General features: G+C 47.7%; 1 protein-coding gene across 3 annotated transcripts in view; it reads right to left on the reverse strand.

The window, feature by feature from the left end:
- The window catches only part of PHF14 (PHD finger protein 14), a 2,413,061-nt gene that overhangs the window by 2,272,783 nt on the left and 121,639 nt on the right, over positions 1-18,639 (reverse strand). For all 3 annotated transcript variants that reach the window (XM_069648631.1, XM_069648632.1, XM_069648633.1), the window contains exon 3: positions 106-779. In XM_069648631.1, coding sequence (XP_069504732.1) covers positions 106-779 — 674 coding nt within the window. The remainder of the gene's footprint in view (positions 1-105; positions 780-18,639) is intronic.

The following is an 18,639-nucleotide window of genomic DNA, read 5'->3' on the forward strand; positions in this document are numbered from 1 at the left end:
GAAATAGAATCCTGTTGAAATGTATGCAAGCAACCTCGCAATCATATTTGATGACTTTCAAATGTGTGTTTTGTCGCATTCTCAAAATAAAAAGGCATACAGTACCTCATTACTCTTGGTCTGTGAAAGGGTCAGGCTATCGTTGGTCAGTTCCTCTTCATCAACACTATGCCTACTGAGAACTTTTCTTTTCTTGCTCTTCATTTCGGCCTCACTATCACTGCTATCATTTTCTTCATGGTCATTCTCATTCTCCTCCTCACTGACACTCCCATCCTCTTCTTCCTCCTCCTCCTCATCATCATCATCCACCTCTTCGCCTCTCTCTTTGTGAGATGCTGTTTTGCCTTTTCTCCTAATAGCAGTCGGCCGCCAGTCATTGTCTTCCTCACTGTCATAATCATCCATCTCATTAAGATCCTCAATTGAAATAAAATCTAGAAGTGGGCGGTTTCTGCGCAAATTCCACTTTCGTGGTTCATCAGTCTGTTTTTCCACACCAGGATCAACCTCTGACCCCTTCTCATTTTTCATTTTTGGCTTCTCTTCGTCAGATTCTTCTTTTTCCTCTTTGTTACTAGCGCTTTCTCTTTCCAGCCCGATATTGCTCCCAGGACCTTTGGAGAGCTCCTCTTCAACTTGCAATTTTTCTTCATCCTCCTCCTCACCCATCATCGTGGCCGGCTCTTCCTCAAGAACATGTTCATCTGAGTCACTACTAGAACCTTCCCCAGTTTCCTTAGAGGCATCATCGCTTCCATTCCCACTTCCCTCAGAACCTGCATTAAAAAAAAAGAAACATGAGTTTGTGGTCTATGCTTTAGTGTATCACGTTCAAACACCAGCTACAAAATGTATGAAAGACATTTCCTATCAAGCCGTACAGTGGGGCCTGGGAGACCCTTGGGTCTCTAACATCAAAGTGAGTACTATTGAACAATAGTTTTGAAAGCACAAGATGAAACCCACAAGGGTAGAGACAATGTGCATGCATTTTGGGTACAAAGGAAAGAAAAAGCCATAAACTATAATAAAGAAAATAATTAAAAAGGGCAATGTAAGCAAATACACCAAAGCAGCATAGAAGAAGCAAAAAAGCAATACAAACTCTTGAAACCCACATGTGTCCAAACACATTTGTAAACATGGTCATATCCTGTAGCTGACCAAAAGATGTTTATTACCACTTATAATCTGGAGGAAGGAGGCAAAAGATTGGAAACAAACGTGCCTGTGTGCGTCTATGTGTGTGTCTGAGCGGGATGGCCATCTGCGATTCCTGTGGAACCCACATTCCCAGAGTTTGCCTGTAAGAAAGCATGGCACAGGTTTGTGTGTGTTGGCCAGCACCGATTGGCTGGCTGCCAAATGTAGGCATGGTACAAGAGTGTGCAATTGGAAATTGGAGGCACACTCTGCCCTCCAGTTTGCCAAAGAAACAGAAATCTGCAGATTTTCAAAATCAAGAATCTTTGATGAATCAGAGATAGTCCCCAAGAAAACCTGACCTAGTTGTCCCAGGTCAGGTTCTCGTGTGACCAGTGAAAGGCAGAAGCTTTCTGATCCTGACCCTGGGGGTGGTGTTCTGCTGGAGTACCACATTTGGGGGGGGGTGTAGGGGTTGGGGGGTACAAGCAGGAATCAGGTCAGGACGAATGGGAAACCCCTTTTATAACTTCCCCAGAGACCCTACTAATCCTAATGGCTTATTGTAAAATTGAGCCCGTGGGAAAAGATGGTCTGGACATTATGGACTTCAAGTCCCTCACAACACAATGAGACAGAGTTGGTTTCCGACTCAGTTTAGCTATCCCTCTATATCCTTACAAAAGCTAAAACGTCTAGTAGTTTCAGAAAAAATAGAAGGTCGTCACACAAAAACCAATGTTCGGCTACTAACATTTTTTTAAATGTATTAATCCACAAATTACAATCATATTTCATGCTATTCAAAACACAAACAGTAGAATACTTTCAAAATTACTACAGACAGATCTTGTGGCAACTCAGTGCTGTCCCTATAACCTCTACAAGCGTTGTTCTTTAACGGAAAAACCATCCTCAGCTCTTCCCCACCATTTTGTTAATAAAGTGCTAGTGCTCTTAGGGCAAATAAATCCAGAAGGCTTAGAAATAGCAATTCATTCACTCAGATACCCAATTATCTCATTCAGATGTACACCACATATGCCCACCAGGTTTCATTCCTCTCTACACATTAAACACTGTATCTAGGAATTTCTTCAGGGGCACGCCGGAGCCTGCTTTTCCTAAAATATACTGTTTTTAGGTTAGCATAGTGTTACAAGTACGCATATCGTCTTCTGGTCAGTGCTAATCTGTACACTTAGATGGTTTCAGGCCGACTCTCTTTATATCTGAAACCACATTGACATTGAATATCCGTTCTCATGTGGTCATGTACATTGTTAGACCAAACTGGGCTACCAATCCCCATACTCGCACTTTAGTTCACCCCTCGTCATTGAAACATCACGTGTCTTTTCTTATTTCTATGGCTCACTCAGATGAATTGTGGGACCCCTTCCCATTTCCAGAATGGTGGAAAACTGCAGGCAAAATAACCATAAATATGACCAATTTCGAGTGTATTAATCCAGTGTTCCCTAAGGACCTAACATCATTCTTAGCCCTTGATTACTTTCTGTGGTTTTGTAGTTTTGCATCCACGTTAGTTATGTTTCACAGCGATGCAGGCACTTTGTGCCGATTCGGCAGGGCTCCCAGACCCGCAGTCACAAAGTGTGGCTCTTCTTAACCTGCGGGGCAATGCAACACATTTACAACCAAAGTTACATGTGTCCCTAGCTCCATCTATGAGGCGACAAATGCATGCTCTTCCCATTCCCTCAGTATTACCCAATATGGTTTTCTAAAGTCGTCCCTGTGTTCAGCGCTTCGGCTGCTGTGCATCTGATGTTCTTTTACATTGCGTTACGATCATCTAAAGTAGTCCAGTCTCCCCAAATGCAACCTGTACATCTTGCATCTAAAAAAATATAATAGTCGGCAACTCGGCACAGGGCACCAGCACAATTATTCTTGGCAGTTCCTGCTCTACTTAACGCCCAACATCACACCTCTGTGATTACTTTCAAACATTATTCCATAGTTGAGTACTCCCATACCGGCAGTGTTTTAGTAGGGGTCACGCGGCTTCCTTCGATCCCCAGTATGCACTACGTCCGGCCTGCGCTGTCCTACTTCTATGTTTGTTTACGTTTCACAAATCATTGCTAGAACGCGTACCTCCTCCATTATTAACGTACCACATCATACGGCTTCATCTCTGCATTTAGAGGCACTCTGAATCCTCTTTCTTTGTCTAATGAGGCCCGAGTGACTCTTTCTGATGTGTTCTCCGGTGCGTCTTCTCCGGGCTACAGAGCTCCTGTGCTTCCTCTTATCAGTACTTTAAAAAATAATTAAAAAATATCTTTACTAGAACACCTTCAAGTATCACTGCGGCACCCAAAACACTTTAGGCATGGTGTCTGTCTGCAAGTATATAGGATTCCTTCTGCACTCCAGATTTAACTACAGACTTGCCAAAATACTCTTGGAGCTAATCAGGAAGATAACTCCCCTGCCAGATATGTGACCGTTATATGTGCTCAAGCCGGTCGATCTGTTCATAAAACCCTTTTTCAACACTGTTGGTTTACAAAATGTGTTCTTGTTCTTTTGCTGTTATTGGGATCATTCCCAGTCTTAATCTGGAGGAGCACTGTCCACCACTTTAGCTATTCCACTGTGTGTACGAGTCACAAGAGGTGCTGTATGTACCAGGTTTCTAATTCAGCTTGTGTGTTCTGTGATCTGGATCTTTATTTTCCTTTCGGTTTTACCTATATAGAGTTTATTACACAGACACCAGATCCCATATATAACCATTATTGAATTACAGTTGGTTAAGTGCATCTGTCTCCATCGTTTTCGTAAACCAATGTCTATCTCGGTACTCCTGGAGGTCTGGAGACAGCAAGTGCACCTCCCACAGGAAGAGTGCCCACTTCTCTGTGGCAAGCCCCGTGTTTCAGTCAACGACTTCTGTCTTATAGGCCTCATGCGGATATCATTCTGCGTAATTTGGTCCTTTAGATTCTTACTTTTCTTGAAGGCTATTTCGGTTTATCAATAGAGCATTTTCCTTTCTCCAAGGTCTTCCAATTCTTGTTTACAATCTTTTTTATTTGTTTTGACAAATTGCTAAAAGGTATTTACAAACACTAGTTTCTCATCCTTTTTATTTGACCAGGTCTCCCTGCCTTCGACGTTAACTCTTTTGGACAGTCTCTACTCTAACTTCCTGCTCAAATTAGCTACTTCCTTTTTGTAGTCCTGTCGACATGTACTATTTCTTCTAAGACGTAGGAACTGACCCACGGGTAGGTTATCCCTTACATGACATGGGTGAAAGCTATTGTAAAGCAACAGTGCATTGCGATCTTTTGGTTTGCGAAATGGTTTCACAACCAGCATTTTGTTGCCTTCGTCCGCCTCAATAGTGATGTCCAAGAAGTTAAGCGAGGTCTTATTCACATTAACTGCGAATTTTAGACCTGCCTTGTGTATTAATCAATCACAGAACTCTCTGGCCTACACTTCATTTCCTCACCAGATTACCAGAATATCATCTATGTAATGGCGCAAGAGGCGCACCCTATCTTTGAAAGGGTTACCATCTCCATAGATCCTATTTTCTTTAAATGTGTCCATGAAAAGATTTGCTACACTAGGTCCCAGTATTGCCCCCATCGCTGTCCCATGCATCTGGCGAAGAAATGCCATGTTGAAGTGAAAATCATTTTCAGTCAGTGTCATTTCTGCACACCAGAGGGCAAAGGAAGCCGGAGTATTCATCTCTCTGGTTCGAGAGCAGACTTTCTTCTAACATGCCAATTAAAGCTCCTTGTGAGATATTTGTATACAAGGCTACTGTCATGATGCCTACCCCCGGGGACCCAGACTACGTCCAGCAACCCCGGAAGCAGGCATCAAGTTATCCTAAGCAAGCCCAACAACCCCTGCTAGGGGCTATTTGGGTCCAGTCCTGGCGCCTATGGCGCCAGGCTCATATGGAGTCTCAGTCCTGGCGCCTATGGCGCCAGGATCATAGAGTAAAACTTACCTGATGCAGACCATGCTGCAAACTTACCTGATGCAGACCATGCGGCGAGCTTACCTGATGCAGACCATGCTGCAAGAGCTCCAAGCCAAAAGAGGCTTGGAAGGGACTACTTTACTTAGGGACTATGTTTTTACTCGGGCGGGGCTGGGGAGGAATACTTAACTGGGACTACATTGGAGGCTATTTAAACCACGCCCGAAGAGCAGCACACGCTTTGCGTTATTCTGCATCCAGCAGCGTAACGCTCACCGTGCCTGCAAGTCTGCATCCAGCCTTCTGCCATGCCCGCCTCGAGTTTGGAGCTCCTAGAAAAAGGGAGAAAGAAGGAGAAAAGGTTAGAACAAGAGCAATACCTTTAATCCTTACCTGAATTCCCGATCCATCGCGCCTTCGAGCTGGAAGAAAAGTGCGCGTTGCCTCGCCTGCTGCAGCGCCGCGCTGAACTCACCGGCCTTCGCAGCATCTTCACATTCCACCGCATCCTCCTGCATGTTGCCGCCGCACTCCGGCACCTAAGGAGAAGACAAGAACAGCAAGGTGAGCTAAGGGAATACACAGAGGAATATTAGTTACACCCCCATAGACTTACCTGATTTTACCACCGGGGGTACTATTCCTCTTCACGGGTCGGCGCAGCTTCCACTGCATCTTCGCCGAACCCTGGCCCCTAAGGGGAAACAAAAGGACAGCAAGGTGAAACAAAGGGACTAACAAGGGGAACCCTCCTCACCACAATAGACTTACCTGATTTTACCGCTGGAGGTATTATTCCCCAAGACTTTATACTTTCTCTCAGCGCCTGAATAAGGGAGAAAGCAACAGGTTACATATTGACTTTATTTTATCAAACTGTGTTGGAAAATACAAATCCTTACCAGAATACTATTGGTTGCCACGAGGAACTCTTCATTAGGGTCAAGCTGCAACCTGCAAGGAATCGGACAAAAGTGAAAGTCAGGCATTTGAACTCTTACGAACTTTATACTTACGGCGTCTTGCCGGGAATCTCAGAGTCAATATTGTTATGGAACTCACCAATTCCTTCGAGCCAGTGAAGCAACTAGTTATCAACGCGCCCCTGCGCTCAATGCAGGATGGAGAGCTCATCTTTTCAAACCATCAGGTGAGACTATAAGAGGGGACATCAAAGGCAATCTGTTTGGAGAACAGCGGGGGTGAGGGGGATTTACGCTCAACTCCACGGGTGGTTAATTCCCTTTCTCCATTTGCAGAAGAATATTCCTACGGGCCAAGCAAACGAAGCAGGTGGGCCAGTCCAGTCAGTCATCTCGGCCCTACGCGCCACATTGGTGGAGACCGCAGCTGTCCAGTTCCGATCGACGCCTCTGTGGGAACCAGGTGAGCGTAACAGCTACCTCATCTAATCCTAATAGAAGTTCTTATTCAGGATATTTTTTTTTCTGTCATCTCAGTGGCAGTGTCTATTATACGGATGACCTAATCCCTCCCACGCTTGTTGCCAATGTAGCAACACCATTATAAAATGTTTGTTATCTAGAAACAGTCTCAGCTCATTTCTAACTACAAGTCCCTGCGGAAGGGTCCCTTTCCGTAGATATTCTAACATGATCGAACCGTGTAGTTCTGTTCTTATCTGTCTTTTCTTCAGTTGTGACAACTCGTCACAACTGGCTAAATTGGTAGTATCTTCCACAGGACCACTGAGTAATGATGAGGATTTTTACAATAATTCTGTCACATATTATTCATTATAGCTTCTACAGCACTCCACTGATTTGCCTATGTTAACTATGCTCAGGAGCAGCGGATGAGGGGAACCAATAGGAAAAATCGATTAGCATATGCCCAGTCACTGCCTATTTAAAAAATGTCTCACGACCAAAAAAGCCGTTATCAAAACCTCACAATGAGACAAGAGGGAGGTTTACCGACTCAATTTAGCTATCCCTCCATAGGATATTATCCTTAAAAAACACATAAAAGCTAAAAGGTCTATTAGTTTAAAATACAGAAGGCCGTCACACAAAAACCAATGTTCGACTTCTGAAAAATGTGCAATTTATTAATCCACAAAATACAACATTTCATACAATTCAAAAACACAAATAGCAGTAAAATATTTTCAAAATCACTTCAGACGGATCTTGTGGCAACTCAGTTTTGTCCCTACAACCTCTACAAGCTATGTTCTTGGTAATAAAGGAAACACGGTCCTCAAGTCCCCCAATGCCCAAAGTACTGGGACGAACAAGAAGGCTGCAGAGGCATGAGACTGCAAGTAGCTGCCTCTGGGTGTTAAAGACCCACACCTGAGGCAGACTGGGAGGCATAAAAGTCCCCCTCAGGTGAAGGCCATAGAGAGCAGTAGCAGGAGGTGGAATAGTCCTGGTACCTCCATGTTGCAGCAGAAGCTGGAGGAGAGCAGAGGTGCTGGGACCACCGTCATGTGTCAAGCAGATGCCGGTCCTGAGAGGGTCTCTTCCAGCGGAGACCTTGATTGCAGAGGTCACACAGCAGAAAGCGTTGGAATTGGAAGCTTTCCCTTTGAAGACTGAGGCTGCAGAGTCGCGCAGCAGGAAGTGTAAAGTTTAAAAGCTTCTCACCATAGTCGGCTACGGTGGCAGGCGAGCAACGGAGAGCCTGAGGAGCGCTTCTTTTCTGACTGGTGCAGGCCGCAGGGAAACAGAAGCAGGTGCCGGGCTGCGCAGTGCAGCAAAAGACCTGAAAGGCAGCAGACGCGCATGCCAGACCTGGGTCAGTTCACTACTGTATTGTGACCCTCAGAGCGCTCCATGACCACCTGCTGGCCACGTCTGGGTACATTAAGTACAGAACCAATCTAAGAAGAGTGAAGTGACAAACATTTTGAAGACCGAACTGATGTAAAGCAGAATCGTAATCCGTTTGCATCCAAGATGACTTAAAGAGAAGAAGGTGGCAGAATAAGACCTTAAACAAGCAGACCAGAAAGGTGTAATTGTATTCATGTGGGTCAGAACAAGAGAGGGTAACATTACAAGAAACTAATTTAAACCACTATTGCCAAAGCCAAAAGAGAATAATATCACAGCAAGTAAAAAAGAACCAACATTGCAAAAGCCAAGAAAGGCCAATTAAGAATTCAAGTGTTTGTAAATCCTATTGCCAGTGTGTAAAAGAGGCCATAAGAGGAACTGGCTTACCCCACATTTCCAAAGCCAAAGAAGTGTAAGAATGAGAGAAAACCATTGTCAGCATTTGTTTAATGCAGAAGTGGGGAAACACGAGTGGCAGGAGGGCCGTCCTTCTGACAGAAGATATTCAGGAGGAGCAGAGCATGGCCTGCATTGTGTGGGGAAAGCACAAGTGTGTAACAAAGCGCACCAATGTGTTTCTCGTCTCCCCAGAAGTAGTTAAACTTGATGTTTTGAAGCAAAAGACATTGCTAAATTGTTGGAAGCAAACCTTTACCACAGAAGTACTTGTAGTAGTTAGAAGTTTCAATTTGTCCTGACAGGAGAGTACACCATGACAAAGGATGTTGTAGTAGGAGACCTGGCAGGTGAGTGGGCCAGGTGGAAATCATTGAAGTACTGTGGTGTGGTTAAAAGTCTTGAAGAAGTGGCAGAACTACTAAGGTGTTTTTGTGAACTGTTGCAGAATCATCCTGACAAATTAAAATTGCTGAAGAATTATCCTGACAATGACATTTTTGTTGATACTAATGAACTATGGAAATATTGTTTTATGAGAAGTTGCTTTGAACTCTTGGTCACAAGTGGAAAGAGGAAAAACGTGTTGAACATTGCGATCTGTTGGTGGAAGTTCAAGTTGGAACAAAAAAGGGGAGAAGTGGAAAGTGTGGAACAGAGGAGAGAACAGAATACATAAGTGATATAAGTAAATAAATAAAAGCGATAAACAGTGGTAGTGCAGCCAGCACGTGGCAAGTGCTAGGTTGGTTAGATAGGGTAAAACGGATGAGTGCAGAAGGAAAGTGGGTGGGGGACTGTATGGGTACAGATACAGACCCCAGTGCAATGGGTGGCCTAGAGGCAGTGCAGAAGGGTGGAAGGTTGAACAGGTACCTGGGTCCGTAGGACAGAAGGTGGCCAGGTGCACAGTGCAGAGAAGTGAAAAATAGATCATTAGGGTAGAAGAGGGCAAAGGCAGAAGCGAAGAGGAAGGTCTTGAGGTGCTTCCCGAACTGGAAATGGTTCGCCTCAAGTTTCAAGGTGGCAGGGAGGCTGTTCCAGAGGGAGGCGCCAGTTACCACGATACAGGAGATAGTTACCACGTTGTGAGCATAACTGTTATATTTTAATTGCCATATACCACCTTGTTAAGTTGTTGTATGTTTAAGTTTGAGGGACAGAAATCTTTTGTTAGAGTGTTTCCTTTAGTTTATTTTGATTAACTGGAAATCCTCTTCAGAGTAGGGATAGTCAGTCGTTTATCCAACCTTTGGAGTTCATAAAATGGCATCTTTTGAAAAACCTTCACATAGTTGACCGCCTTCTGTTTCTGACCCCTCCCACATCCCAACTGTGACGCACTGCCTTTCCGACAATCAGGATGGACCTTGACTGGTGATTCTCCCTCTTGATCCAGTGGCGATAAGAGGAATCCACTTGCGTGAAGGTATCTTTTTCTCGTCTCTCAAATTCCTAGGGCTTGTCTGTGCTGCTTGACCCATTAAAACAAACAAAATACTTCAGGCTTCCAGGCTGTGACCTCTCTTGGACCCTTTGGTTAGGCATGGACTGTGTATGGGGACCTTGGGACCGTTTCCCCAACATGAAATCCTTCAATGGCATTTCCTGCTGCACTTAAATAGACTTGTGACCCATGATTCCTGATGACATCAATACTCTCATTTGCAACCTCTACAATTGGACTTTGTGTCCAATAGATTTCAACTGGGCCTTGGGGGAATATTAGTTTTCTCTGATGTTTATGAGTCTTACTAAAAAGCAAGTTGAACATAGTGGACTTCAGTACTAGGTTATGATCATTTGAGATCACCATTCTGTGTTCTACTATATCTGTAAACTGATTTGGTGTACCTACCTACCTGTAAATATTTGGTAATTGTTTCCAATGCACTTTATTTAAAAACTTAATTTAAGCAATGCACTTTATTTAAAAACTTAATTTAAGCATCAGTTTACATGACATTAGAACAATTGTATGTGAGATGCACGCAATCAGACAAGCATTACGGTGTGCATACTCTATGCAGCACATCATGTGCAGTGACAAACAAAAAGAAGCAATTTGCAGAGCATTTCCGATAGTCATCATCGCTCAGCAGTAGTAGCTGCATTTCTTGTATTTTCCATATATACATATGCAATATTCCCCACCTATATATTTCGGTCGATGTGTCAGGGGAATGAACGAAACATAAATCTGCTCCCTATCATTTGCAAATGTGAGTTCATTTTATCATTCCACATCCGTTGGGGCCTTTTGAGATTTCCAAAATCTAAGAATGCATTTCTTTGCAATAAAACATGCCAGGTTGAAGACAAATCTACGCTTAGGAGTTGACGTCTTGCCTATATCTCATAAGTATTAGGTTGGTGCAACCGTGGGAGTATCCCAACAGATCTACTGACACCTTAATTGCTTCCAACAAAACGGAACAACAAGTTACTTTCTTACCTGGTAACGTTCTTTCGATGGGATGGTCCGACGACGTATTCCATATCTATGACAGGTAATGCCCACAGCTGTGCTGCTTCGGAAAATCTTTGGCGTCTGCGTCGATGACGTCGATGCGCCGTCCCCGAGGACCTCCTCCGACGGCCGACGTCACCCGATGTGATAAGTAGGACGCACGACGCCCATAGCCTCAGTTATAGTTTTTTCCCAGAACGTGTGCCACCAGTTTTCTGCCAGTCAGACACACAAGGCCTTGCGGAACGCAAGCTGCAATCGCAAAAGAAATTCTGCAGCGGGGAAGGCAGGGAGGGAGCGATATGGAATATGTCGTCGGACCATCCCATTGAAAGAACGTTACCCGGTAAGAAAGTAACTTGTTCTTCCAGGGGAATGGGTCCTCCAACGTATTCCATATCTATGACAGACTCCCAAAGCAGTACCAAGCAAGGAGGTGGGAAAGAATTTAGAATACAAATTTAGCATGCCCAATCAAATTGCGGAATAGAGAACTGCCTTGCCAAAGGCCAGATCTTGCCCCCTGATGGAATCGAGGTAATAGTGACATACAAAAGTATGTACTGAAGCCCAGGTGGCTGCATCACAGATGTGACGAATAGGAACTCCCCTCTGCAGGGCAGTAGACGCAGCCACTCATCTGGTAGAATGGGCCCGCAAGCCAGCCGGAGAGTCCTTACTGGCCAAGCGGTAACACTCGGGGATAGCTAAAATAATCCAACGAGATAAAGTCTGTTTCGTCACAGCTTGTCTCAAACGCTTTCCAGCGTAACCAATGAAAAGTTGCTCGTCCACTCTGATCCGGGACATGCGCGAGATATAAACGCTCAACGCTCTCCTAGGATCAAGCCTATGGAGCCTCTCCTCTTCCTTACCAGGATGTGGAGGAGGATAGAACGCCGGAAGAACAACCTTCTGGCTCAAATGAAATTCCGAAACCACCTTCGGAAGAAAAGAAGGACGAACTCTAAGGACAACCCTGTCCTTGTGAAATACAGTGAAGGGTGGCTTAACTGAAAGTGCCTGTAACTCACTCACTCTACGAGCGGAAGTAACCGCAACTAAAAACACAGTTTTCAGAGTTAACAGCCTCAAAGGGCAAGAATGTAAAGGCTCAAACTTAACAAGGTTTGAAATCCCAACCTGGCACCAAAAAAAGTGACGCAGGGAACACATTAGTGAGCCCTTTCAAAAACTGCGAAATGAAAGAAATCTTAAAATAGGAACACTCTCCAGACGAGCGCTTAAATATGGACAGCGCCGCCAGGTAACCTTTAATAGTCCCCACTTGCAAGCCCCTGTGGGCCAAAGAAAGCAAAAAAGACAAAACCATGGGAATGTCGCATTCAAACGGATCCACATTCTGAACTCTGCACCAGTCGCAGAACTTTCTCCAACGGCAACGGTACAGAGACTTAGTTGCCGGCCGCCTGGCCGAGAGCAACACCTCCATCATGTCTTCAGGAAGGTCCCAATCCTTATACCTCAACCTTTCAGAAGCCAAGCGTAAAGATTGAGGGATCTGACCTCTGGATGGAGAACCTGACCCCCCCCCCCCTCCCGTGAGAGCAGATCGTCTCGGTAGGGAAGACCACGTGGAGGGCAGATGGACAAGTCTAGAAGGTCCGGGTACCACGTCCTCTGGGCCCACGCCGGAGCAATGAGGATCATCCGGGAACCGAACCTCCGTACCCTCCGCAACACTTGCGGGATGACGGGGACTGGAGGAAACGTGTACAGCAGTGGGAATGACCGCTCCACCACGAACGCGTCTCCCAAGGCTCCTTCCGGTTGACACTGGGGGCGAAGAGATCCACTTGAGGGGCCCCCCCAAAGGGCGAAGATCTCCAGAAGAATCTCCTGAGCCAGCTCCCACTCGTGAGAGATCGTCTGCCGTCTCGTTGTCATCTCCGGCCAGATGAACTGCCGAGATCGAAACTTCCTGCTGGATGGCCCAGAACTCGAGCTGCATCGCCTCCCTGCAAAGCGGAAGTGACCCTGCCCCCGCTTTTTGTTGAGGTAGTGCTGGCCACCATGTTGTCTGAACAGGGTCCGACAGCCTGCCGGAGGACTGAGACCACTGGAGCTTGAGCGCTCACTGCAAAGATCTCATCCGCAGACGAGCCTCTGGCACCAGAAGAATGCAGGACGCCATGAGGGGAATACCATCCCTCGTTCCTCTCCGCTACAGACACCAGTTCTATGGCGCCTTTCTCCATCAGGCCTTGAATTTCCTGCGCAAGGAGCGGACCCGGACTCTTCAAAGAGGTTCCCTGGTGGATTGTCGTGAGGCCTCTGCCGAAAAGGAAGACAGTAGCCGTGGGTTATGATCTCCAGAACCCACACATGTGAAGTAATGGCTTGCCACTCTACAAGATGCTGCGCCAGCCTTCCCCCAACCGGTGAACCATGGGACCTGGCCTCATGACTGAGTGGTAGCGGCTGCGGCGTTGCCTGAGGGCAAAGAGGCAACTGCCCGAGCGGCCTTGGCACCTCGAGTACCTTTGTTTCCACCTCTGGCAATCTTACGATGGCCTCTTTGACTGCTAGCTCCTCTTGCTTTACTGAAGGACGAGTAATAGCGAAAGGAACCTCCCCTCCATTGCTGTCCCCTAGGACGAAAGGCGGAGGTTGTCGAACTGCAGCGCCCAACGACTTCGCTGCAGCTTTGAAGGTCTGCAACCTCTGAAGGCTCTCGTCAGCCTTGCTGCCAAAAAGGTGTTCACCGTCAAAGGGCATGTTGAGGAGCCGGGACTGCACATCAGGAAGCGAACCCAGACTTCCTCAACCACGCAAACCTGCGCATTACGGTGCTCGCCGCCATGGACCGGCTGACACAATCCGCCAAGTCCAAACCCGACTGAATGGCCTCACACATGGCATCCTTGCCATCCTGAACCATAGCAAGGAAACCATCCCGTTCGTCCCCTTCGGGAATATGATCAGCCGCTAATGCAACACAGTTCCACAGAGTGTGCGTGAAACGAGACAAGGCACATATGGAGTTGGCCGCCTGAAGCGCCATACCCCCAGAAGAAAACACTTTCTTCGCCCAGCCGTCAAAACGTTTGTCGTCCCTATCCGGAGGGATGGTAGGATACGACGCCTGCTTTGCGGGGCCGTAGCCGCCTGCACCACCAAACTCTCCCGGGTGGGGTGCCTAGACAAGTAGCAGGGGTCGCTACTGGCTGGATGGTATTTTCGCGACAAAGACTTGCCCACTGCCGGGAGACTCTCCGGAGCAGTCCAAGCCGCCGCCACCCTTCTCTGCAAAGCCATATGAAAAGGCAAAACCGGGTCAGTGGTGGACCGAGATCAAGGATGTCCGTGAGATGATCCTGAACAAACTCCCCTGGGGGAGCCGGCCAACCCAAGTACTCGGTAACCCGAGACATAAGACGCCGATATGACGAATCAGCATGAGTGCCAGGCTCCAGCCGACAAAACTCCACCTCCGGAGAGGTGTCCAATCCACTGGCATCATGCAGCGACTGCCTCAGGTCATCAAACTGACTATGGCCCGAGAGAAGTTCATCCGGAACCATAACCGGAACCAGACCGCCATCAGAGCCTTCATCACCCTCTGAAATCTACTCCAGGCGGGGAGAGGAAGACCTCTGCGGACCAAAGCAGTGCCGGACCTTAGCCATAGCCTTTTTAGGGGCAAACCCCGTGCCACGTTGCCCCTCCGACACCACCGCCCCGAAAGGCGTCGAGGGCACCAAGCGAGTCGGCGCCGGCGTAGACAGAAAAGGCGTCGACGTCAGCTGCAACGCCTCCAGCATCGGCTACAGTTACAGTCCTCGAAGCCGGAGCGTGTCTCTCGACAGCCTGGGTGCCAACGGCGTCGACGACCCCCTTGAAGACGGAACCTCGAGAGTAATCGTCGACGACCTCGGCGCCACAGGCGTCGACGTCTTCTTCGAAGACGGCACAGGATCACACGGTCTTGAGCGTGTCGAGGACCGGGACCTGGAACGGGCATGGCGAGAACGGCTACCCTTGTCCGAGCGGGACCTCTCCCGCGAGCCGTGCCGACCACCCGAGCCCAAAGGCGTACGGGCGGCGTCTCTCGACCGGTGCCGACCGACCCCACTCGGAGGCGCAGACGGACCGGTGCCCTGCGATTCCAGAATCAATAGCATCTGCATCCCGAAGGAAGCCCATTCCTCCGGTGTCGCTTGCATGGAGAGATAAGCGACCCGCCGACGGGCCGAGTCCTTGGAAGAGGACGGGGAAGGCGACCTATGCTGGCCCTTCCTGGAATGCATAGAAGAGTGGTGAGACCGACTCCTAGAAAGAGACCCACCGGACTTCCGACGACAACGTGGAGAGTCACCCCTCGAGTCATCGGTCGAAAGCCCTGCAGACCTCAACTTCCGAGGGCTTGGACAGCAGACCTACAACAGTTTCTTCTTGCGTTCTCGCAAGGCCTTCGCAGTGAGCGACTGGCAGCCGACACAGTCGTCCGTATCGTGGGCCTCCCCGAGGCACCAGAGGCAGGCGTTGTGCGAGTCCGTGACCAACATCTTGGACCCACAGTCCCCGCAGTTCTTGAAGCCCGGACGCGGGGTCGAAGATGAAAAAGACATCGCCACAAACAAACCGAACAGGTTCAACAAACCGAGAAAGAAAACAGCAACTCCAACGCGTCGAGGCGTACCGAGATTCACGAAGCGAACACGTTCGCGGAAAAAACGGAACTGAGGCTATGGGCGTCGTGCGTGCTACTTATCATATCGGGTGACGTCGGCCGTCGGAGGAGGTCCTCGGGGACGGCGCATCGACGTCATCGACGCAGGAGCCAAAGATTTTCCGAAGCAGCACAGCTGTGGACATTACCTGTCATAGATATGGAATATGTCGGAGGACCCAATCCCCTCGAATATGTTGCTATCAAACCTACATTTGTTTCTAAAGAAGGTGCTGCTAATACTAATGAGAATAATACGCTTTTTTCCTTAACCATTCACTCTTGTACCCACGCTCGGCCCGCCTATTGAAATGGTAACTCCTTTGACCTTATTCTCATCTCCTCATCTACCAATATCACCACTGCTCCTTCTCCCTTTGATCATTCCATTGTCTTACCTCAATCTCATCCCTTATATCCACCCCGCTCTCTCACACGTCAGCTACTGTCAGCCCTATACTGACCTGCCAACTTTCGTATAGTCTCTAGTCTACCTCACTATTACAAAATACTAGAGCATGTATTTTCAACAGACTCACCGAGTTCCACGACACACACACCTCCAAAATCCTATTAAATTTGGCTCCTGACTGCTGGACTCGCCAGTGTCAGCTGGCCTCAATGACCACAGCTACATCTCTTCTGCTCATCATGCTAACCATTCATCTATTCTTATTCTTCTTGACCTCTGCTTCCTTTGATACCGATTCTGACCTTCTCTCAACACCATCTCTGCAAGGCATCAGGAACTTGACCATTGCTAGGTCTGTTTCATATCTCGCCCGCAAACACCATCAGGTGGTCTTGAACAGCCTTACCTCCTCACTCACCTCCCTTACTGTTGGTGTTCGCCAAGGGTCAGTCCTGTGTCCACTTCTCTTCATCATCTATACCTCTGCTCTTGATACGTTGATCTTCTCCAACAGCTTATCCTATCAATTCTTTGCTGATGACACACCAATCTACTTCCCCAATCCCTCCTTATGTGATGAGCTATGGTAAAATAAAGTATGTCTTTGCACCACCAAATACTGGATGGCATCTCAGTCACTCATGCTTAAATCCACCAAGTCTGAAGTTCACCACTTCCCATCCAAGCAGGCTCTCCCTCTCTCCCCTCTTCTACTCTTCTCTCCCGACAACCTTCCATACTCTGCTTCTACTCGCAACCTTGTTGTCGTCGAATGGCCGTCGAAAGAGGGCTGGAGGCGGTTGAATTGAATAAGAACTGACAAATTGACCAAGGGTCGAATAAATGTTAAATGGCAATGTCTCTTACGAGCTCTGCATAAGGCGACCAGTATTTGGGCGGAAAAAAACAATCTGAGTGCCCTCGATGCGCGAGGGATTTTGGGTACACTACACGTCACTATAGGGATAGTATTACAGACACGCCTATGTCGACGTCCCCTTTTCGACTCTCGAAAAACAAGATGCAATACTCCGCAGTGACCACTGGATGTCAGACTACGCACAGCATGTGATTCTAAGCAGATTAACAAACATCAGAAATGTGATTATTTTCATGGTTTTAATCAGGTTATAAATACCCTTAAGATTCCAGCGAAAGAACGTCACTGGAGTCGTTATATTAGCAGTCATCATATCATGATAGTGCAACCATCTTCCATGGCAAGCATTTTGCCACAATTGTCATGGTATCCAATAAACCTAATGTGATGAATCAGATGGTGTCATCAGTTCTTTCCCGGTTGTTGCCTCTCTGCATGCGACGGGGGAAGACAGCCGCTACCTGATATGACCCTGGGGGCGGCTATATGAGTGACGATCACAACGGGGGGGTTATGGAGGTGGTGGGGGGGTTGTTGTGACATCTTCGGACGAGACATGGTATCCGCTTGTTCATATGAGGATACCCCTGCCATATTCCCCATGCCCTAACAGCATATTGTCATCCCTCACCTAACCGACCCAAAGGAACTGAAAATAAGTTCACAGATTCTGCACACAAGACATCATGGACTTACACCCTCACAGTTATCAGAAATAGACCGATTTCCCTGTGAAAATACTGTAACAAGTCAAATGAGCTGAGCAATCAGCATCAATGGAGGCCAGGGGAGCAGGCTGCACTCTAGGTGCTATAGAAACATACCTGAAGCTGGGAAATGTACACTGACGAAACAGTTGACTAAGGGACGCTGGCTGGAGACCACTACCCACTCTGGTACCATGGTGCCGGAGTGGTGTCCAAAGATTGAAGTGCTTTCTGACAAGGAAAAGGAAAGCAAACTGCAGGCGAACGTACACAGTGAAGACGCCAGAAGCAGACAGAGCTTCTGGGTGTCCATCGGTACTACCAGGCAGCCTCCACCAAACCAATGGACCGTAGAGACGCGCAACTTAGAAGAGGGAGCCACGAGAAGACATGAAGATGGGAAGCAGAAGCAGAAAGAGAAGGCAGAACACCGGAAGGCTGCCACCGGCTTGCAGCGGGAGAACAGACATACACCAGCCAAAGCCGGTGAATCCACCCAATGGAAGAGGGGACACTGGGGCATATCGGCAAGCCTGGCAAACTCAAATAGATGCAAATAAAGCAAATAAGAAGGACCGGATGGGAGCGACACCGAGGGACATCATCATTGCAAGGCCCACAGTGGGCCGATGACCAGCTTGGAGCCCGCTCAGCGGAAGACCCATAACGCGATCATCCGAAAGTAGCATCGCTGATCGTCCCGCCGGGTGGTGAGAGGTGGAAAGAATGCCGATCGGCCAGTTGGCTGTAATAACCGGTGAGTGCCTTCCTCGGCCCCACAGGCATAGACTTTGCTTTGTAAGCAGCAAGATTTTGGGGTACCCCTAACCAAACACCGTCCTAATCCGAGGTTAGAGCGGAGCGAGGGTGGTGTAACACGCCCACACGGCTACTTCGCAGCAGTAATACAAATAAAAGGGGGACAAAGACCTCCAGGCAACGGGCTCTTGGAGACACGGTTGGCCCGCCTGGGTATCAATGCAGCACCAGTGGCTGGGATGCACGTGTAGCTATTCACAAATCGGAGACCAGTGCCGACTGCAAAATACTGAATTCCATCTACATTGCCAGCGAAACGCAACCACCACGATTTAAAACAACTAACAAACATAGCCACAGACCAGAGGACAATAGTCAGCATGGGCCATGGCG

Source organism: Ambystoma mexicanum, chromosome 2q (genome assembly GCF_040938575.1).
Source record: "Ambystoma mexicanum isolate Mex_15411 chromosome 2q, UKY_AmexF1_1, whole genome shotgun sequence".
In the NCBI taxonomy this organism is placed as follows: Eukaryota; Metazoa; Chordata; class Amphibia; order Caudata; family Ambystomatidae; genus Ambystoma; species Ambystoma mexicanum.